At 46.0% G+C, this 23611-nt stretch overlaps 1 protein-coding gene and 1 pseudogene across 1 annotated transcript in view; one reads left to right on the top strand and one right to left on the bottom strand.

Annotated features, from left to right (window-relative positions):
- CDC42BPB (CDC42 binding protein kinase beta) overlaps positions 1–23343 on the bottom strand; it is a 124750-nt gene extending 101407 nt beyond the window's left edge. The window contains exon 1 of the mRNA XM_031667762.1: positions 22916–23343. Within this exon, the coding sequence (XP_031523622.1) occupies positions 22916–23300 (385 nt within the window). The 5' untranslated portion in view covers positions 23301–23343. The remainder of the gene's footprint in view (positions 1–22915) is intronic.
- LOC101018227 lies at positions 6900–7653 on the top strand (annotated as a pseudogene).
- Positions 23344–23611: the final 268 nt, after the last annotated feature.

Raw genomic sequence — 23611 nt, 5'->3', positions numbered from 1 at the left:
GATGGCTCATGGCTATTCCCAGCATTTTGGGAGGCTGCGTGAGAGGATCCCTTGAGGCCAGGAGTTTGAGATGAACCTGGGCAAAACAGTGAGACCTTATCTCATTTTAAAAATACACATTTAAAAAACAGTAAAAATGAAAACATTTAACGTTCATTTTACTGAGAATATTTCTCTCAAATTATAAATGCCGTATTTTAAACATCATTAAACTTGCAATACAATCGATGACAGGAATTACCATAGCCGGGAAAAAAATAAACTGTTAAGAAAAGGGATGTTGAGGCTGGACATGGAGGTTCACGCCTGTAATCCCAACACTTTGGGAGGCCGAGGCAGGTGGATCACATTACCTGAGGTCAGGAGTTCGAGACCAACCTGGCCAACGTGGTGAAACCCCGTCTCTACTGAAAATACAAAATTAGCCAGGCATGATGATACACATCTATAATCCCAGCTACTCGAGAGGCTGAGGCAGAAGAATCCCTTGAACCTGGGAGGCGGAGGTTGCAGTAAGCTGAGATTGTGCCACTGCACCCCAGCCTGGGTGACAGAGTGAGACTCCATTTAAAAAAAAAAAGGGGGCCGGGCGCGGTGGCTCAAGCCTGTAATCCCAGCACTTTGGGAGGCCGAGATGGGCGGATCACGAGGTCAGGAGATCGAGACCATCCTGGCTACCACGGTGAAACCCCGTCTCTACTAAAAAATACAAAAACCTAGCCGGGCGAGGTGGCGGGCATCTGTAGTCCCAGCTACTCGGGAGGCTGAGGCAGGAGAATGGCGTGAACCTGGGAGGCGGAGCTTGCAGTGAGCTAAGATCTGGCCACTGCACTCCAGTCTGGGCGACAAAGCGAGACTCTGTCTCAACAACAACAACAACAACAACAAAAAACAAAACAAAAAAAAAAGGGATGTAGAGGAGACTATGAAATTGAAACTAATTCAGAATAGCCTGGATTTTTAAAGTTTCTTTCCTTAATATTAAACGAAGTTTTTATTTATATTACAAACCAATTATTATTAAAATACTATTGGAGAAAAACTATAAAATCTGATCAACTGAGGATCTAGCAGTATTCAAAAATACCACCATTCAATAGGGGCAACTAGCAATTAATTCTATACTTTTTGTTTTTGTTTTTAAGATGGAGTTTCACTTTTGTTGCCCAGGCTGGAGTGCAATGGTGAACCTCAGCTCACCATAACTTCCGCCACCCAGGTTCAAGCAATTCTCCTGCCTCAGTCTCCCAAGTAGCTGGGATTACAGGCGTGCACCACCACGCCCAGCTAATTTTGTATTTTTAGTAGAGACGGGGTTTCCCCATGTTGGTCAGGCTGGTCTCGAACTCCCGATCTCAGGTGATCCACCTGCCTCAGCCTCCCAAAGTGCTGGGATTACAGGCGTGAGCCACCACGCCCAGCTCAAGTGGTTTTATAAATGAATACTTTAAAATTTCACTCTCTAAAATATTTTTCAGGGGTCAGGCATGGTGGTTCACACCTATAATTCCAGCACTTTGGGAGGCCTGCCAGGCAGGAGGAGCACTTGAGCCCAGGAATTGGAGACCAGCCTGGGCAACACAGTAAGACCTCCACTCTACAAAATACTAAAAATAAGGCCAGGCAGCCAGGCGCGGTGGCTCACACCTGTAATCCCAGCAGTTTGGGAGGCCAAGGCGGGCGGATCACGAGGTCAGGAGATTGAGACCATCCTGGCTAACAAGGTGAAACCCCGTCTCTTCAAAAAATACAACAAAATTAGCCAGATGTGGTGGCAGCCGCCTGTAGTCCCAGCTGCTTGGGAGGCTGAGGCAGGAGAATGGCATGAACCCGGGAGGCGGAGCTTGCAGTGAGCAGAGATTGTGCCACTGCATTCCAGCCTGGGCAACAGAGCGAGACTCTCTCTCAAAAATAAAACAAAATAAAATAAAATAAAATAAAATAAAATAAGGCCAGGCGCAGTGGCTCACACCTATAATACACTACCACTTTGGAAGGCCAAGGCAGGAAATCGCTTGAGCTCAGGAGTTCGAAAGCAACCTGGGTAACATAGCGAAACCTCATCTGTACAAAAACACAAAAATTAGCCAAGTGTGGTGGCGCGCACCTGGAGTCCAAGCTACTGGGGATGCTGAGGTGGGAGGATCACCTGAGCCCAGGAGGTCAACGCTGCAGTGAGCCGTGATTATGCCACTGTACTTCTGTTCCAAAAATAAAAATAAAATAAAATATTCTTGAACAGAAGACTGAAAGCTTCATAATTTTTCCTAAAACTACAGTAATTCTGACACCAAAATATTCCATAGATAACATATACAAGTTAAAACCACAGACTATCTACAGACTACTCTTCATTTGGAAATACAAATTTAAAAAAATAAAAAAACGTGCATACGACAGGCTCAACTGTGCTGTTAGAGAATAAAATGTCATGGCTAAGTGTGTTTTATTCTGGGAATGCACATACGATTCTAGAGTATGTATGTCAATATAAACAATAAAAAATAGAGAAAGACAAAAATCACAGTTCTCTTGATACATGCAACAACCATATTTCAACATTAATTTCTCATTAAAAGTCTTGACTTCTTATTTTATTTACTTATTTACTGAGATAAAGTCTGGCTCTGTCACCCAGGCTGGAGTACGGTGACACAATCATGGTTCACTGCAGCCTCGACCTCCCAGGCTCAAGCAATTCTCCTGCCTCAGCCTCCTGAGTAGCTAGGACACAGGCCCACACCACCATGTCCAGCTAATTTTTGTGTTTTTTGTAGAGACAGGGTTTCGCCATGCTGCCCAGGCTGGATTCAAGCAATCTGCCCGCCTCTTATAGGTGTGAACCACCACGTCTGGCCGTCTCAGACTTTTAGACTAATCAAAATTGATTTTTAATATTTAAAACAATCTTTCAAAGTAACATTCAATTTTAATGGAAAAAGACTAGAATATGCTTTAAAATAAAAAAGCAAGACAATTACAATAACTTCGGGGAAGACTTTCACTCTTCATGGCATACTTACTTCTTGTACTGCTTGAATTTATTTTATCATGAGCGCACTTTTCTTTTTCTTTTAGACAGGGTCTCACTCTGTCACCCAGGCTGGAGTGCAGTGGCACAATCACAGATCACTGCAGCTTCGACCTCCCCAGACTCAAGCAATCCTCCCATCTCAGCCTCCCGAGCAGCCAGGACTACAGGTGTGCACCACCATGCCCAGTTAATTTTTGTATAATTTGTAGAATTGGGGTCTTGCTATGTTGCTCAGGCTTATTTTCATAATTAAAAAAAATTAAAATTAAAATAGTACTTGCCGAACGCACTTTTTGTGATTGGTATTCTGATACTTTCAAATACGTGGTATAAGAGGCAATCCCAAATCACAGAAAACTGCACCTCAGCTGACCTACGACCACCCTCCAAGGACGTTTGTAAAGCCCAAAGCTAAGGGAGGTGGCCCAAGAGCTATCTGGAGAGGAGTTTTGAAAGAATTTTAAAAACCGGCCAGGCGCAGTGGCTCATGCCTGTAATTCCAGCACTCTGGGAGGCCAAGGCGGGCGGATCATGAGGTCAAGAGATCAAGACCATCCTGGTAAACATGGTGAAACCCCGTCTCTACTAAAAATACAAAAATTAGCTGGGCGTGGTGGCAGGCACCTGTAGTCCCAGCTACTCAGGAGGCTGAGGTAGGAGAATAGCGTGAACCGGGGAGGCGGCGGCGCTTGCAGTGAGCCGAGATTGTGCCACTGCACTCTAGCCTGGACAACAGAGCGAGACTCCATCTCAAAAAAAAAAAAAGGATTTTAAAAACCAAAACAACTTCTGGTCACAGCACTCATTAATAGCCCCAAAGCGGGCAACCCAGATGTCCATCAGGAGTGGAGAGATAAAGAGAGGGATGAGAATACAGTGCACACTACACAATAACCACAAGGAACTAAGCTGCGGCTATTCCCAATCACGTGGATGGATCTCAAGTACTCTTACTTACAATTACTTTTTATTTTTTGAGACACAGTATCACCCTGTTCCCAGGCTGAAATGCAGTGGCGTGATCTCAGCTTACTGCAAACTCCACTTCCTGGGTTCAAGCAATCCTCCCACCTCAGCCTGCTGAGTAGCTGAGACTACAGGTGAGCACCACCATGCCCAGCTAATTTTTCTATTTTTTTTTTGTAGAGACGGGGTCTCACTATGTTGCCCAGGCTGGTCTTGAATTCCTGGACTTAAGCAATTCACCCACCTCAGCCTCCCAAAGTACTGGGATTACAGGTTACAATTACCTTTTATTATGGTAAAATATATGTAACATAAAATGTACAATTTTAACCCTTTTTTGAGATTGACGAAGGAAAAAAAAAAAGCAGCAACTCAAATTGCTAGGATGGAAATAAGAGAAGGGACATTACTACTGACATTAATAGAAATAAAGATTATTAAGAAAAACTATGAACCATCGTATGCCAACAAATTAGATAATCTAGGTGAAATGGACAAATTTATAAAAAGACACAAACTACCAAAATTGACTCTTGAAGAGAAAATGTTAATAGATCTACAACAGGTACAAAGATTGAACTAGCAATCCAAAACACACAAAGAAAGCTGGATAGCTTCACAGGTGCATCTACCAAACATTTAAGTAAGAGTTATTACCAATTCTTCACAAACTCGTCCAGAAAAAGGAGAACGCTTCCTAAATCATTCTATAAGGCCTGTATTACCTTGATACCAAACAAACAAAACGACATACAAGGAAAGAAAACTAGACTCAATTTCTCTTATGAATACAGATGCAAAACTCTTCAACAAAATGCAATACTAGCAAACTAAATTCACCATCATGGAGAAAGAATTATATACCATGATCAAGCGGGATTTATCCCAGGAATGTAAGGTTGGTTCAACAAACAAAAACCAATTAATGCAATACACCATATCAACAGAAAAAAATGAGTCACACAAGTATCTCAACGGATGCAGAAAAATCACAACAAAGTCCAACACCTTTTTTCATGGCAAAAACTTAACAAACTAGAAACAGAAGGAAACGTTCTCAACCTGAAAAGGGGCATTTATGAAAACCCACAGCTAATGCCATACTTAATGGTGAAGGTTACATGCTCTCTCCCTAAGGTCAGAAGAAAGACAAGAATGCTCACTAGTGCTATTTCCACTCCACACTGTACTGAAGGTACTAGGCAGGGCAAGTAGGCAACAAAAAGAAATAAAAGGTATCCAAGTTCAAAAGGAAGAAGCAAAACTATCTGCATTCAGAGATAATTTTATATATAAAATTTATGTGATTTTTTAAATGTAAAAATCCTAAGGAATTCATTTAAAAAGCTATTAAAACTAATTAAAAAGTTCAGCAATTTTGCAGGATATAAGATCAATATATAAAAATCAATTTATCTCAGGAACAAATTTAAGAAACTCTTACCCTGCACTGTGAATGTAATCAATGCCACTGAATTGAACACTTAAAAATAGATAAAGTGGCCAGGCGTGGTGGCTCGCACCTGTATCCCAACACTTTGGGAGGCTGAGGTGGGTGGATCGCCTGAGGTCAAGAGTTTGAGACCAGCCTGGCCAACATGGTGGAACCTCGTCTGTACTAAAAATACAAAAATTAGCCGGGTGTGGTGGCGAGTGCCTGTAATCCCAGCTACTTGGGAGGCTGAGGCAGGAGAATCGCTTGAACTTGCGAGACAGAGGTTGCAGTGAGCCAAGACTGCGCCACTGCACTCTAGCCTGGGTGACAGCGCAAGACTCCATCTCAAAAAAAAAAAAAAAAAAAACACAGTTAAAGTGGCAAATTTTTATATATTTTTACCCCAATTAAAAAGAAAACTAAACAACTCTCACTCTGAAAACTATGAAACTTTTTTTTAAAATCTAATTTATTATATTTTTTGAGACGGAGTCTCGCTCTGTCACCCAGGCTAGAGTGCAGTGGTGTGATCCTGACTCGCTGCAACCTCCACCTCCCGGGTTCAAGCGATTCTCCCACTTCACCCTCCTGAGTACATGGGATTACAGGCGGCTGCCACCACGCCCAGCTAATTTTTGTAGAGACAGGTTTTCACCATGTTGGCCAGGCTGGTCTTGAACTCCTGACCTCAGGTGATCCGCCTACCTCGGCCTCCCAAAGCGTTGGGATTACAGGCGTGAGCCACCACAGCCGTCCTTTTTTTTGAATTTTAAAAGATCTAAATAAGTGGAAAGGCATCTTATGTTCGTGGGACAAGAGTTTTTAATATTGTTAAGATGGCAATACTCCCCAAATTGACCTACAGATTCAATGAAATCCTTACAAGAATCCCAGCTGGCTTGCTACCAGAAACTGACAAGCTGATCCTAAAATGCATATGGAAACTCAAAGAACTTAGAAAGAATTGTCAAAACAATCTTGAAAAAGAACAAAGTTGGAGGACTCATACTTCCTGATTTGAAAACTTACTATGAAGCAACAGTAATGAAGACAGTGTGGTACTGGCATCAGAACAGACATATACATTAATGGAATACAACTGAGAGTCCAGAAAGAAACTCATACATTTATGGTCAACTGATTTTGACAAGGATTTCAAGACCATTCAACAGGGGAAAGAATAGTCTGTTCGACAAACGTTGTTGGAACAACTGGATATCTGCATGCAAGAGAATGAATGTAACCGCTCTACCTCATGTCAAAAATTCACTCAAAATTGATCAAAGAACTAAATGTAAATGCTGAAACTAAAAAACTCAGAAGAAAACACAGGTGTAAAAGAAAACACAGGTACGAAACTTTGTGAATTTGCATTGCCAATGGATTCTTAGATATGACACACAAAAAAAAACCAACAAAAAACAGTTAAATTTGTTTTCCTGCTCAGAAGGGCTCTAGGCAGCCATGGTGCCCAGCCAGAATGGCATGAAAGCTCTACTTCCACAAGGACTGGCAGCTGGCGCATGGCCACGTGGTTCAACCAGCCGGCCCGGAAGATCCGCAATGCAAGGCCGGGCAAGCCAAAGTGCCCCACGTTGCCCTGCACACCGCATCAGGACCCATCCGGCCCATCGTGTGGTGCCGCACGAAGCAGTATTCACACCAAGGTGTGCACCGGCCGCGGCTGCAGCCTGGAGGAGCTCAGGGTGGCCAGCATTCACAAGACCATTGGCATCTCTGTGGATCCAATGAGTCCACTGAGTCCCTGCAGGCCAAGGTGCTGTGGCTGAAGGAGCACCACTCTAAACTCATCCTCTTCCCCAGGAAGCCCTCGGCCCCCAGTAAGGGAGACAGTTCTGCTGAAGAACTGAAACTGGTCACCCAGCTGACAGGGCCGGTCATGCCCATCCCAAATGTGAGAAGGACAAAGCCCAAGTCATCACTGAGGAGAAGAATCTCAAAGCCTTTGCTAGTCTCCACACGGTCCATGCCGACGCCCGGCTCTTTGGCATACGGGCAAAAAGAGACAAGGAAGCTGAAGAACAGGATGTTGAAAACAAAAAATGAAGCCCTCCTGGGGACTTGTAATAAATCAGCAGTTTAAAAAAAAAAAGTTAAATTAGACTTCATCAAAATGAAGAACACCTGTGCTTCAAAGGCTACCATCAAGATAGTGAAATGACAACCCACAAAATGGTAGAAAATATTTGAAAATCTTATGTCCAATATGGGGCTTCTATCTAGTATATACAAAGAACTCTTAAAATTCAACAAAAAGACAACCCAATTTTTTCTTTTTTTTTTGAGACGGAGTCTCGCTCTGTCGCCCAGGCTGGAGTGCAGTGGCGCGATCTCGGCTCACCGCAAGCTCCGCCTCCCGGGTTCACGTCATTCTCCTGCCTCTTCACTTCATTCTCTTGCATTGCATTCTCCTGCCTCAGAGTAGCTGGGACTACAGGTGCCCGCCACCACGCCCGGCTAATTTTTTTGTATTTTTAGTAGAGATGGGGTTTCACCGTGTTAGCCAGGATAGTCTCGATCTCCTGACCTCGTGATCCGCCCGCTTCAGCCTCCCAAAGTGCTGGAATTACAGGCGTGAGCCACTGTGCCTGGCCAAAACAACCCAATTTTTTAAATGAGTAAACAACTTGAATAGACATTTATCCCAAAGATATACAAATGTCTAACACATGAAAAGATGTTCAACAACATTCGCTATTAGGGAAAAGCAAATCAAAACCACAATGAGAAACGACTTCACACTCACTACGACGGTTAGAATTTTAAGTCAGAAAATAACAAGCGTTGTCAAGGACGTGGAGAAACTGGAACCCTTGTGGGCGGCTGGCGGGAACGCAGACCGCTGTAGAAAACAACCTGGCAGTTCCTCAGGATGCTCAACACAGAGCCCTCACAGGACCCAGGAATTCCACTCCGAGGTATACGCTCGAGGGAAATGAAAACATGTGTCTCACAAAAACTTGTACATTAATGTTCACAGCATCGTTATTTAAAAATAAACAAAAATTACTTGGGAGGCCCAGGTAGGTGGATCACCTGAGGTCAGGGGTTTGAGGCCAGCCTGGCCAACCAGGCGGCCAACAACCTCCTCTACTAAAAATACAGGAGTAAGTCGGGTGTGGTGGCGCACGCCTGTAACCCCAGCTACTTGGGAGGCTGAGGCAGGAGAACTGCTTGAACCCAAGAGGCGAAGGTTGCAGTGAGCCAAGATCACACCACTGCACTCCAGCCTGGGCGACAGAGCAAGACTCTGAAAACAAACAAAAAAACAAAAAAACAACAAATAAACAAACAAAAGGTAAACAGATGTCCATCGGCCGGGCGCGGTGGCTCAAGCCTGTAATCCCAGCACTTTGGGAGGCCGAGACGGTCAGATCACAAGGTCAGGAAATCGAGACCATCCTGGCTAACACGGTGAAACCCCGTCTCTACTAAAAAATACAAAAAACTAGCCGGGCGAGGTGGCGGGCACCTGTAGTCCCAGCTACTCGGGAGGCTGAGGCAAGAGAATGGCATAAACCCGGGAGGCGGAGCTTGCAGTGAGCTCAGATCGGCCACTGCACTCCAGCCAGGGCGACAGACTGAGACTCCGTTTCAAAAAAAAAAAAAACAGATGTCCATCAACTGATGAATGGATAAACAAAATGACAGCTGTCCACACAACAGAGTATTATTTGGCCATAAAAAGGCATGATGCACTACATATGCTGTAACACGAGACGAACCTTGACAACATGGTATCAGTCAGGAAAGACCCATATTATATGATGCCACTTACAGAAAATATCTAGAACGAGCAGATATATAATGAAAATAGATTTGTGGTTGCTCAGGGCTGGGGTAGGGGTAGAGTTGGGGGTGACAGCGAAAGAGTACAGGGTTCCTTTGGTGGTGATGGCGGAGATGGTTGCACAACTTGATGAATATACTAAAATACACCGACACTGAACTGTATGCTTTAGGCAGGTAAATTATGCATGACTTGAACCTCAATAAAGCTGTTACCAAAAAAAAACAACAACAGGAAAAAAGAAACTATCTGGTAATTGTAAATGGTAGAGAAGCCTTTCTTCTTCACTAAAATAAATAAACTATCAGCAGTATAATTCAACTTAAGTTTCTCTATATTGCTGACAGCTGGTTTCTGCTTAAAAATCCTCCTAACATATTATGTCACAAGGATTATCAAAATTTCATAAACACAAATCTTGCTTTTTAAAAAAATAACTAAATATTTGTAGAAGGAAATATACCCAGGCTTCTCATTTTGGTTACATAAAACCATGTCTGATGCTTTGAGAAATATTTCTTGTTCTGATACCGTATAATAGCAATGTCATCCCTGACACCTTAATTAACTGGTAAAACTGGAAATAGAGTATTTCCAGTAACTTCTCAATTTGCTGCTAGTCAGACAGTATTTCCCACATATTTGAATCCAGTTTCATTTTAAAGGTACATCCGAAAGCTGTTCTATCAATAAACAAAGACTTTTCAACAATTTGGTTTCAAATACTTCGGGTTAGAAAACAAACATCTATTTAAGACAGAGCTGCAAATTTATTATTATTACTTTTTGGAGACAGAGTCTCACTCTGTTGCCCAGGCTGGAGTGCAGTGGTGCAATCATAGCTCACTTCAGATTCAACCTCCTGGGTTCAACCAATCCTCCCCAGTAGATGAACTACAGGCGCACATGACCACAGCCAGCTACTTTTTCTTTTTGGTTTTTTTTTTGAGACCGTGTCTCGCTCTGTCGCCCAGGCTCGAGCGCAGCAGCGTGATCTCGGCTCACTGCAAGCTCCACCTCCCGGGTTCACGCCATTCTCCTGCCTCAGTCTTCCGAGTAGCTGAACTACAGGTGCCTGCTACCACAGCCAGCTTTTTTTTTTGAGACGGAGTCTCGCTCTGTCACCCAGGCTGGAGTGCAGAGGTGCGATCTCAGCTCACTGCAAGCTCCGTCTCCTGGGTTCACACCATTCTCCTGCCTCAGCCTCCCAAGTAGCTGGGACTACAGGTGCGTGTCACCACGCCCAGCTCATTTTTTGTATTTTTAGTAGAGATGGGGTCACCATGTTGGCCAGGATGGTCTCGATCTCCTGACTTCATGACCTGCCTGCCTCAGCCTCCCAAAGTGCTGGGATTACAGGCGAGAGCCACTGTGCCCAGCCCTAATTTTTTAAATTTAATTTTGTAGACACAGGGATCTCACTATGTTGCTCAGGCTCCTGGGCTCAAGCAATGTTCCCACCTGGGCCTCCCAAAGTGCTGGGACTACAGGTGTTGAGCCACCATGCCTGGCCTCCAAAATTAACCTTTAAGGATTGCTGCATAACCACTAATAAAATCAACATCTTTCTCAATAGTAAAGGGTCAATAGAAATGGTATTTCAAATTACAGTATAAGGTGGGTCGGGTGTGGTGGCTCACACCTGTAATCCCAGTATTTTGGGAGGCCGAGGCAAGAGGATCCCTTGAGCTCAGGAGTTCAAGACCAGCCTGGCCAACATAGGGAGACTCTGTCTCTAAAATGAAGAAACGCTGAAAAATAAATTCAGCTCATCAATTTAAGTTTTTTAAACAAAGTGACAGATTGAATTATTTTAATTCAATGATTTCACACTAACAAGGGTGAAGTACAACAGAGCAAGGGCGCTGAAGTGCTGTTTCGGGTGCTGTGGTAAAGGAGTTCTAGTCACCTTTGTGTCTCACTAGAGAATGATTAGGGGTAAGAATATTTCTTATTCTGCTCTGGTCTATTTTCAATGAGTGATTTCCTAGATACCAAAAGCTCTGGAGGTTAAACACAGCTCTATGACATTTCCAGAAAGATGAAGTTTCTACAGGCAACTCCGGAGTCACAAAAGTCCAGCTGTGAACATCCCCACATCACATGGTCTCCACAGGGACCCCTGTACCCTCCCAGCCCCGAGGAGCAGGAGCTGTCCAGCCCCGAGGAGCAGGCGCTGTCCAGCCACCGTTTTTCCCCTTTCAACACTTTCTTCAGCTACTCCCTGCTTCTTCACAGTCTCATAACCCCCTTCTCCTCTCTCCTCCAATGCTTGTGCAGTTACGAGAAAAACCTGCTCTCCCCTCATCCCATTTCCTCCTTCTACTCATGGGGGACTCTTTCAAGTAAGTAAGTGTAAGAATAGAAACAGCAACATATCCAAATCAAAACAAAGAGGAACTATACCCTCACTTTGTGCAGAGGTTAGAGCTGGGGCGTCTCGCACACCTGGAAACCACGGCGGCACATGATCACACTGCCACAGAGCCTCAAGGACAACATGAGCTCCAGGAGAACAGGAATTTTGTTTTCTTCACTGCTGCAATGCCTAGCACATCTTAAGTCCTTAAAAAATATTTGCTAAGTGAATGACAAGGGACGACAGCAGACTAGAAATGTCAACACGATTTTGCACAGTGGGAAAAAGCAAACCGATGAGTGGTATCTAACTCAGCAAAGCCAGAAAACCAGAACTTAACTGGGCAGCAGGCAACGAGACTGGGGAATGAGAAGAGGTGCTGAGATCGCTGAAGGCCTGTGGTTAATGGGCAGAAAAGAGCATGCACTTCAAGTCCACAGGAAAAGCAGTTAGATCCTCCCCCAGCAGCCCTCCTCCACCTCAGCCACCTTACCAGAAACCGACAGCTATGCCCCCCACCCCTAAACCCCAAGCAGGAGACTGGAAACTTCTCCCTGGGGAGACCTACAGCCCCAAAATAAAGAATTCTATCACTAACTTCTGGTAGTGGCCCTCAAATTGGCAGGGTCCACGCTCTATTTCCTGATGGTGAGACTCAACACTTAAAAAGTCTGCCCCATGCATACAGGGAGTTTCCAATCGGCCGACTCATAATCATGGAAACACAGTCAATAATCACCAGATTTTCAGAGAGACGCCTCTAACAAAGAGAATAACCAAAGTAGAAAACAGGTGAAAAAGAACGAGCAGGAAACAGACAAGATAGGAGGCAAAGGGAAACATCTACATAACAGACGTGCGCAGGAATCAATAAAACATTAAACAAAGAGAAATGTGTCTAAAACACATTGCCTTCACGAAACAGAAAGAGGATGTTATAAAAAGGAAGACTGAGAACAACAACACTTTTTTTTGGAGACAGTCTCTCTCTGTCAACCAGGCTGGAGTGCTGTGGCGTGATCTCAGTTCACTGCAAACTCCGCCTCCCAGGTTCAAGCGATTCTCCCGCCTCAGTCACCAGAGTAGCTGGGATTACAGGCACCGGCCACCATGCCCGGCTAGTTTTTGTACTTTTAGTAGAAACGGAGTTTCCCCATGTTGGCCAGTCTGGTCTCAAACTCCTGACCTCAGGTGATCCACCTGCCTTGGCCTCCCAAAGTGCTGGGATTACAAGCATGAGCCACCACGTCCAGCCTTACATTGAATTTTGGTTTCTGACATCGTATCTTTCATTTTTAAGTGTTCTTGGCTGGGCACGGTGGCTCACGCCTGTAAGCCCAGCACTTTGGGAGGCCGAGGCGGGTGGATCACAAGGTCAGGAGTTCAAGACTAGCCTGGCCAACATGGTGAAACCCCATCTCTACTGAAAATACAAAACTTAGCTGGACACGGTGGCGGACACCTGTAATCCCAGCTACTCGGGAGGCTGAGGCAGGAGAATTGCTTGAACCTGGGAGGCAGAGGTTGCAGTGAGCCAAGATCACGCCACTGTACTCCAGCCTCGGTGACAGAGCGAGACTCTGTCTCAAAACAAAAACAGAAACAAAAACAAACAAACAAAAATTCAATGTAAAAACTAGAGGATAAAGTTGAGAACCTTTCCTTAAAAACTCCGAACGAGGCCCGGCACAGTGGCTCATGCCTGTAATCCCAGCACTTTGGGAGGCCGAGGTGGGCGGATCACTTGAGGCAGGAGTTCAAGACCAGCCTGGCCAACATGGCAAAACGCTGTCTGCACTAAAAATACAAAAAGTAGCCAGGCATGGTGGTGCACGCCTGTAATCCCAGCTACTCGGGAGGCAGAGGCACGAGGATCACTTGAACCTGGGAGGCAGAGGTTCCTCTGAGCTCAAATCACGCCACTGCACTCCAGCCAGGGCAACAGAGTAAGATTCCATCTCCCAACAACAAACAAACAAACAAACAAAAAACAAAAGAAAGAGCATTTTCAGACAGACTTGGTTCAAAAAATCTACCTCCGATGAATTCTTTCTCAGGAAGCTACTAGAAGATTCACTCCACCGAAAGATAAAAGACACAGAATCCAGAAAAGGGAATTCAACAGAGGAAAGAGACACAAATAATCCCTGCAAGGAATGAAAAGCACTCCAAGGACTGCTCAGTAGCAGGCCTGCAGGACACACAGCCCAGGCTGAAACAGAGAAGTGGCAGGTCTGGAAGGGATGAAGGTGATAAGATTATTAGAGGTGTTTAATGGAGGAGTTCTAGTTAAACGTCTGGCACTAAATTCATGACTATGCACTGAAAACCAAGCTAAAGAAAATCCGGCCGGGAGCAGTGGCTCACTCCTGTAATCCCAGCACTTTCGGAGGCCAATGCGGGTGGACTGCTGGAGGTCAGGAGTTCAAGACCAGCCTGGACAACATGGTGAAACCCCATCTGTACTAAAAGCACAAAAATTAGCCAGGCGTGATGGCGGGTGCCTGTAATCCCAGCTACTTGGGAGGCTGAGGCAGGAGAATCACCTGAACCCGGGAGGCAGACGCTGCAGTGAGCTGAGATCATGCCACTGCACTCCAGCCTGGGCAACAGAGTGAGCCTCTGTCTCCAAAAAGAAAAAAAAAAACCAAAAATTTACTCCATGAGATTATTACAAGAAAAAAAAAAAAAAAAGAAAGAAAGAAAATTCATTCCAATAACACAAAAGTATTTCCCTTAGTAAATTGTATCTTACATGGCTTAGCTGTGAAGATAGTTACCTAACAAAAACAGTGTAGACACTGAATATCAATTTAAACAAAATTATATAAACATATTTGGGACACAGAAAAAGAGCAAGGGGTGAATGTGTTTCAAGCAGTGGAGGGAGAATGTAGAACAGTTCTAAAGCCTCTTCTACAGCAGAAGTCAGCAGACAATGTCTAAAATGGAAAAATCAGAAATTAGCAGTACCAGCATGCTATACAGAAACATGAAATTTAAGGCAGGCATTGCTCAGCACCCACCAATATCCACGGTTCTTCTATAGTAACATCCCACCCTCGGCCTGCTTGGCTGAAGGAGGGTGGGATGGCCACCGTCTCAGATGGTGGCCTGAGGGTGGGAAAAGGCCACAGCCCCGGAGGCTTCTTAGAGCAAGGCCGTCCAACCAGTGCTGACTGCGGACAAGTCAACTTCACGTGAGAGAAAGCAACCTGATTTTATTTAAGTCACTGTCACTTTGTTCTCCATTACTGGCAGCTAAATGTGATCCTAACTAAAATGATAAGTAGAAACAGAGGAGTTAAAAGTGGCAGTCTGTGGGAAGTTGGAGCGCAGAGCAAGCAACTGGTAGAAGGACTGCTGTCTTGCATTACAACCCAGTAGTACTGCTTGGTTTCCAAAACTAAGTAAATGCATTACATTGATAAAAGCTAAACTATATTTAAAGAAAATCACCCCCACCTCAGCTCACTGCAACCTCTGCCTCCTGGGTTTAAGTGATTCTCCTGCCTCAGCCTCCTGAGTAGCTGGGATTACAGGTGTGCGCCACCAGCCCGGCTAATTTTTGTATTTTAATAGAGATGGGGTTTGACCATGTTGGCCAGGCTGGTCTCAAACTACTGACCTTGTAATCCGCCCACCTTGGCCTCCCAAAGTGCTGGGATTACACGCATGAGCCACTGCACTTGGCCATAACCTTAACTTCTAAAACTAATATTAGATGCGTCTTTTGGGGTCAATTTCAAATTCTAATACTGACTTGTGGATATCAAACTTTTTATTTTAAAGGCAACAGAATATGAAGGCATTGCAGTTTTGGAAAGGTGAAGTGATGAAGAGAATTTGAGACTGATCTGGCAGAGGTATGTAAAACTTCAAGTGGGAAAGGCATTCATTTAGGCCTGAGGACTTGAGAGCTTTAGCTAGGTCACTAACAATGAGAATAGAAAGAAAGGGCTAAAATAAAATAAAGATATTTCAAAGCAGGCACCTGCAAGGAGGCTTGAGGCTGACCACAGTCCTGTGAAGGAAAGAAATGCTGGTTAGAGGGCAGCTCCTCCAGAAACCAGTTAGGGAAAATGCTCAGAACCTAGTTTACCCAAGGGGAGCGGGAGCAGGCTGGAGGGCAGGTTCATACGACCTCCCCAAATTCCTCACACAGCGGAGCGCAGTGGCTCACGGTTATAATCCCAACATTTGGGAGGCCAAGGTAGGAGGATTACTTGAGCCTGAGTTCAATTCCACCCTGGGCAACACAGCAAGACCTCGTTTCCACAGAAAATAAAAAATTAGCCAGGTGTAGGGGTGCATGCCTATAGTCCCAGCTATTCAGGAGGCTTAGACTGGAGGACTGCCCGAGCCTGGGAGGTCAAAGCCACAGTGAGACATGATAGAGTCACTACACTCCAGCCTGGGTAACAGAGCAAGACCTTGTCTTGGGGGGAAAAAAAAATTCCTAACAGTCTTCCAACCTACGACTCTGCGATTCTGGAGGTCAGGGAAATCATCACCTAAATTAACACTGGGAATCACCTTACAGTAGGTCCCAAGTGTTCTCCAAAGAGGCTCCAATCCAAGGACAGAATTTGAATGAAATTATATCATTCCATTCAAAGTTATCTTTGAATGTCTAATTCCTAAGAAAAACAAAAATCCAAAGTTCTCTATTACATATCGATTCTTTTTGCAGTTTTAATCAAAAAACAATTTTGTTGCCACAGTTACCTACCAATCAATAAAACTAACCAAAAACCTAACCCCCAACACAGATTGTTTAAAATCAAACTGAAACTTGACCTTTATCTCCTAGTTAGTGGCTAGTCTATTGGGGGTGGGGGGGGGGGGGGGAAGAAAGATTACTACACACAGTTCACACTGCCAGTTCACACTGCCAAAACACTTCTCATTTTAGATTTAAGGGGAGTGTGTTCCCTCTCATCCATTCTCATCAGCAAGAGAGCCTTTCTGTGAGCTCCTCACACAAATTTAAGGTAACCATAATATACTGTCATCCCATAACACTAAGAATCTAAGAATAAAACAAACATGGTCAAGGACTAATAGGTATTATGTCATAGGACTAACAGGTATGTTTTGGGATGAGATTACATGGTAACATTGTTTTTGGTCTCTTCCAGCAAAAAAAAAAAAAAAAAAAAGCTTTCTGTCTCTTTTCAGAGAAAAGCATTTGACAGTTTCACTGTATTTAATATAGTTTGGAATTAACAGTCCTGTGTGCCTGCCTGTTTATCCAGCATCACTAATGTCAGCACAAACAGGAGATATCTAAGGGCACCTGGCTTGGCGACAAGAGGGAGGGTGGAGGCAAGCAGAGGTGCTCTCTGTCAACCCTGCAGTGTTGTGAGTTCTGTGATTTACATGCATTTGAGTATTTTGCTTGAAGGACAATTCACTGCACATTTTAATTTTTCAGGTAGCTCACACAGTGGTATCCTGAAGTGAGAACTATTTCTTCAAATCCAATTTTATTTCTTTGAAATCTAGATTTAAGATAGATGCTGTTCACTTGTAAAGCCCAACTGCCATGGAAGGAAGGGGTTTTTCTTTTTTGGAGGCAGGGTCTTGCTCTGTTGCCCAGGCTGGAGTGCAGTGGCGCAATCTCAGCTCACTGCAACTTCCGCCTCCTGGGTTCATGAGATCTTCCTGCCTCAGCCTCCCGAGTAGCTGGGACTACCCGTGCCACCATACCCGGCTAATTTTTGAATTTTTAATAGACATGGGTTTCCACCTTGTTGGCCAGGCTGGTCTCAAACTCCTGATCCACTCACCTTGGCCTCCCAAAGTGCTGGGATTACAGGTGTGAGCCACCACACCTGGCCTGCAGTTTTAAGACAGAAAAGATAGGGCTGGGTTGTTAATGTTTAATGGTTTCAGCTGTCCTATCTCATGCTATTACAGTCAGTATCAAACAGCTACCATAGAATCTACATGATCTAAATTATATTATAACCTAATTTTTATCATGCAATCCTAATATTTCCCTATAATTCAGATCTTACTCAAAAGATCTATTTCTTAAGTCTATTATTTTTAAAAAGTGTTCCCATGTTATGCAAACATTCTATCCACAGAAATCATTAAGATAAAATGTATCTGAGCCAGGTACAGTGGCTCACGCCTGTAATCCTAGCACTGTTTATTATGCGATGTTTAGCACTGTGTCAGTTAACCCTTACTTATTAAATTCGGTGGTGTCATCCCACTCACACCTTGGGCTGGCCATCCCCACACTAACAGCTACGGGCATTCACATCCATGGAGGAGGACTCTGAGAAGATACTGTCACACTCCTGGTGAGAAAAGCCACAAATGAGGAACCACCCAGAAGACTGGGAGGATTAATTCTATTCATGAAGAGGAAACACATCTCGAGAGAAGATGCCCCGGACTGCGAACTGGAAACCCATGTTCTGCCTCTGTGACGCGTGTCCACACCAGCATCAACCCGGAGGCCTCCCTCCTGGTCTGCAGGTCACACAGCAGCCAGGGCAGAAGACCACTGGGGCCTGTCCAATGCCCATAGGCTAGGATTTCAAACATCAGCTCCATCCAAATGCAACACTAGCTGTTACAAATAAGATGTGGGAAAAATATTTAACACAGGAGACAGTATTTGTATATGACAAAGATGAAAGACAACAAATTCATCTCATTGGGTTGTCCGTATTTGTTACTATTTACATTTGGAAACTATAAAGTGTTTTATATGTTCCTTCAAACGTATCAAGGTATTTTCTTTTTTTTTTTTTTTTTTTTTTTTGAGACGGAGTCTCGCTGTGTCACCCAGGCTGGAGTGCAGTGGCACGATCTCGGCTCACTGCAAGCTCCACCTCCCGGGTTTACGCCATTCTCCTGCCTCAGCCTCCGAGTAGCTGGGACTACAGGCGCCCGCCACCACGCCCGGCTAGTTTTTTGTATTTTTAGTAGAGACGGGGTTTCACCATGTTAGCCAGGATGGTCTCGATCTCCTGACCTCGTGATCCACCCGCCTCGGCCTCCCAAAGTGCTGGGATTACAGGGTTGAGCCACCGCGCCCAGCCAAGGTATTTTCAAAAATAGCATAAAGAAATATACATGCAAGGCTGGGCATGGTGGCTCATGCCTGTAATCCCAGCACTTTGGGAGGCCAAGGCGGGTGGATCATGAGGTCAGGAGTTCAAGACCAGCCTGGCTAAGATGGTAAAACCCCATCTCTACTAAAAATACAAAAATTAGCCAGGCATGGTGGCAGGTGCCTGTAGTCCCAGCTACTTGGGAGGCTAAGGCAGAGAACTGCTTGAACGTGGGAGGCGGTGCTTGCAGTGAGCCAAGAACGCACCACTGCACTCCAGCCTGGGCAACAGAGTGAGACTCCGTCTCAAAAAAGAAAAAAAAAAAAGAAAAGAAATATACATGCAAAGCACAGCATTAAGGTCCTAGATTTCACAGAGGAAACCAATCAAGCTATAGGAAAATTAAAGACAAAAACCTACAATGAAAGTTGAAATGACTCGGCCAGGCGCAGTGGCTCACACCTGTAATCCCAGCACTTTGGGAGGCCGAGGCAGGCGGATCACGAGGTCAGGAGATCGAGACTATCCTGGCTAACACAGTGAAACCCCGTCTCTACTAAAAACACAAAAAAATTCAGCCGGGCGCAGTGGCTCACGCCTGGAATCCCAGGACTTTGGGAGGCCGAGGTGGGTGGATAACGAGGTCAGGAGATCGAGACCATCCTGGCTAACACAATGAAACCCCGTCTCTACTAAAAATAGAAAAAATTAGCCAGGCGTGGGGCAGGGCCTGTAGTCCCAGCTACTCGGGAGGCTGAGGCAGGAGAATGGCGTGAACCTGGGAGGCGGAGCTTGCAGTGAGCCGAGATCACGCCACTGCACTCCAGCCTGGGTGACACAGCGAGACTCCGACTCAAAAAACAAAACAAAACAAAAAATTAGCCGGGCATGGTGGTAGGTGCCTGTAGTCCCAGTTACTTGGGAGGCTGAGGCAGAAGAATGGCATGAACCTGGGAGGCAGAGCATGCAGCGAGCTGAGATCTTGCCACTGCGCTCCAGCCTGGGTGACAGAGTGAGACTCCATTTCAAAAAAAAAAAAAAAAAGTTGAAATGACTCTTGTCCCATGCAACCACTGTGGTGATAAGAAAATATGAGCCAAAAATAATAATCTTTTATTTATTTTTAAGACAGGGTCTCACTCTGTCGCCCAGGCTGGAGTGTAGTGGCACGATCACTGCTCACTGAAGCCTTGACCTCCCAAGCCCAAGTGATCCTCCCACCTCAGACTCCAGAGTAACTGGGACCACAGGTGTGCGTCACCATGCTCAGCTAATTTTTACATTTTTATAACATTTTATTTTTACATTTATTATAGAGACTGGGTTTTGTCAGGTTGCTCAGGCTGGTCTTGTCCTCCTGGGCTCAACCAATCCTCCACCTTGGCCTCCCAAAGTGCTGGGATTACAGGCATGAGCCACCACACCAGGCCACAATCTTCCTTTAAAACTTAAAAAGTTTACTACCTATACTTTCCAAATTTCCTCATTAAGCCTCCAAATCTGGGCTGAATCAGCTACTTTTCTTCCTTAAGTTTCAAGAATTCTCCACAATTGTCATTAGATACCTGGCAAGATTTGGGAAGTGGGGAAAGGTTGGCTTTTCCACATGACAGAAATCGATGTATCAGAGGTTTCAAATGTCATGGAGTGGTGAATCCAAAAACTGAACAGTCCACTCACTGACAGCCTATATGTGTTTCCTGAGCAGAAGTAATTGAAAGTTAGAGTACCTAATATTGCTCTATAAACAGTTTTATTCAAAAGCATTATTCTGTGCTTTCCAATCGAAACAACTAGGCATTTCCAAGCAACATTAAATACTAACTGCACACACGTTAACTAGAAATACACCACTTTAGAGTTACAATGATGTATATGTTAACATAAATGAGTTTAAATACTTGTAAAATATATTGATATTTCATTAAAACACCACCTTCTAAGTTCATTCTTCTCTATAACTGAAAATTTATACTTTTGTGCAAACTGAGTTCCTAAGAGAATAATGTAGTTTGTAATCACAATTTCCAAAGAGCCAAAATACAACTTTGAAAACATGTCTATGTTATAGAACACAGTTCCTGTTTAGATTTGGAAAGGTCAGATCTCATAAAATATGACCTCCACACATGGTGAGAAGAGCTTCCTCCAGGGAAACCCACCAGTAATGCCTGGTGGAGAGAGGCGGCTGCACAACGGCCCACAGGGCCCCAGCCCTCAGACTAATCTCCTTCTAGGTACCAGGGCAGAGGCCAGTGGGACAACACCTTCCCAGCAAAACCAACTTTCTCTTTGTTTCCTCCTCCCAGTCACACTCACAGGTGGTGCACCAAGTTGAACCTGACAGTGGAACTGTGTGGGTTTCAACATCGAGTGATCAGAAAGGAACGGTAAACAAGCTGGATGCAGTGGCTCACGCCTGTAATCCCAGCACTTTGGGAGGCCGAGGCAGGTGGATCACCTGAGGTCAGGAGTACGAGACCAGCCTGGCCAACACCGTGAAACCCCATCTCTACTAAAAATACAAAAATTAGCCGGGCATGGAGGCGCGTGCCTGTAGTTCCAGCTACTCAGGAGTTTGAGGCAGGAGAATTACTTGGACCCAGGAGGTGGAGGCTGCAGTGACCCGAGATCGTGCCACTGCACTCCAGCGTGGGCAACAGAGCAAGACTCCGTCTCCAAAAAAAAGGAAAGAAACTGGAAACAAAATATTCAGATTTTAACATGCACCAAAGAACTCACTTTCAAAGCAATAGTGAAGTCAATTAATTATTCAGTTGGAAATCATGTCACTGACAAAGGATGCTAGAAAGTAAATATTCTTAATTTACTGATACTATAACTAACCAAGAATGGTAGTTCCCACAGAAATAAAGCATCACAGGCTGTCCTTGATCTCAGGGCCTCTTTCTACTGCTGCTCTCACAAGATAGTGTGTAACATTTCACTACAGAGCAACTCAATAGAAGCCCTCTAAAGAATACTGCAACTTAAATTTTATTTGTAAACAAAATTCCAAATTCCAGTTACCAATCTGGCAGAGCAGGAGGCCTCACTGTGGAACACTTTCACTTGTTTCTTCGTATAAATATCAGCTTTATCAGCCCCAAAGATTAGAAATTACTGGTTCAAACTGAACAGTCCTAGCCCAGTGACGCAAATGACCCAAGGATAAGGTTTTCATAGGTCTGGCCTGAACATACGCATTTCCTCCTCCTACTCAGTGGTTTTAGGTGAGATAGTCTGAGGGTCTTGACAGCACACCCCTGTTAGGGAGAGATGAAGTAAAAGAGTTTCACTCTGCGCTTTTACCTGTCTTTAGGATCCTAATTATCGTTAAATGGTTTAACCAAATTTTTGTCCTAAAAAAGCATAATCGGTTAGCTGACCAATGATTAAAACACAGATCCCGAACTAACTAGAGAAGGCATGCAAAAATCAGATGAGAAAGTTTTTAAGTGATAGCTCCAACTACCCCTCCAAATATCACAAAGGTCTAGCAGAATTGGAATTTAAAAAGAAACAAAAAAAAGTCCTCTTGCACGGTTTATTTAAAATAAAGCCTTAACCTTAAAATCCCCTTGAAGGTGTTACAGCAAAGTGGGTGTTCAGGCTATGGCCAACAAGGGGATGTAGACAGGCTGTCACCCAGGAGGGGCCGTTAGTGCTGGGCTCGCTGGAGATGCAAGGGGGTCCCATGGGGCAGTAGGCGAGGCAGATGCAGAAAGCACACCCAGCTGCCCCCACAACGCAGAGGAGCGTGGGGTGGGGAAAGCGAACTAATTCCACGCTGCCTCTGGACCCCAAAGGCGAGGTGCAGGGGCGGGGGCGGGGGCGGATATCCCAGGGAGTGCTGCAGGAAATGATATCCAGACTCGGAGGGTGGATCTAGGAAGCGGCCAGGGCGAGGGCCCGGCAGGGGGGGGGGGGGGGGAGTGGGAACGTAGGATGTGGCTCCGAGGGGCAGGATGAGGGGGCGGGACGATCGAACGCGGATGTCCAGGCTGGGGAGGGCAAGGAGGGATGAAGAGCTAGCGGAGGAACGAGGGCGCACGGAGCGGCTGGAGAAAGATGGGCAGCGGGCCCGGGGACGCTGCCGGGGCGAGAGGAGGCGAAGCCCACCGGCTGGGTGGGCAGGAGGGCGGCAGGGTCTGCCCGGGCGGGCGTGGGGGTGCGCGGGAGGGGGCGCAGGGGTCGCAGGGCCGCAGGTCCGGCCCGGCCGGCGTGCACTTACCCCACTCGAGGAACTCGGCCACGTACTTGTCGCGGCGCAGGGCCGAGTGGCTGCACTCGGTGTACAGGCAGACGAGCACGTCAAGCAGCGTCTCCACGCTCAGGGCGCTCTCGTTGCGCCAGGGCCCGTCCAGGAGCAGCTGCTCCAGCTTCTTGAGCCGCACCTTGGCCGACATGGTGCCGCGCGGCCCGCTCCCGACGCGCCGGCCTCTCGCAGCCCGCTCGGCCAGTCCGTCAGGGCGCGCCCTCGGGGGCTCGGCGGCCGCGAGCCCCGGCAGCAGCGGCGCCTCCTCGCCGCCCCGTCCGCGTCGTCGCGCCCCGCCTAAGGCCGATATCTGGCCTCCATCCCGCGGCGCAGAGCCCAGCGCCGGGCCCCGCGGGTCCATGGGCCGCTCTCCTCCCCTCGGTGCCGCCGCCCTCCCAGCTCGGGCGGCCTGCCCTCACCTCGCCGCGCCCCCGCTGTCCACCGCCCTCAGCTCCTGCCTGCGCCGCGTTCTCCCCGCCGCCGCCGCCGCGCCGCCGCCGCCGCTGACTCAGGGAGCGGCGAAGAGTTCCAGCGCTGCAGCAGCCCGGCTGGCGCCTGAGCCTCGACTCCCAGCCCCGACCTCGGCGGCCCAGCCCCGCGGCCCGCAGCCAACCAGGGCGCGGCCAGCACCGGCGCAGCCAACCACTGCGGGGCCGGCCACTGCCGCGCTGA

This window comes from Papio anubis, chromosome 7 (genome assembly GCF_008728515.1).
Source record: "Papio anubis isolate 15944 chromosome 7, Panubis1.0, whole genome shotgun sequence".
Taxonomy (NCBI): domain Eukaryota; kingdom Metazoa; phylum Chordata; class Mammalia; order Primates; family Cercopithecidae; genus Papio; species Papio anubis.
Note: the sequence above shows the minus strand (reverse complement) of the source record. Positions and strands in the feature narration are given on the sequence as shown.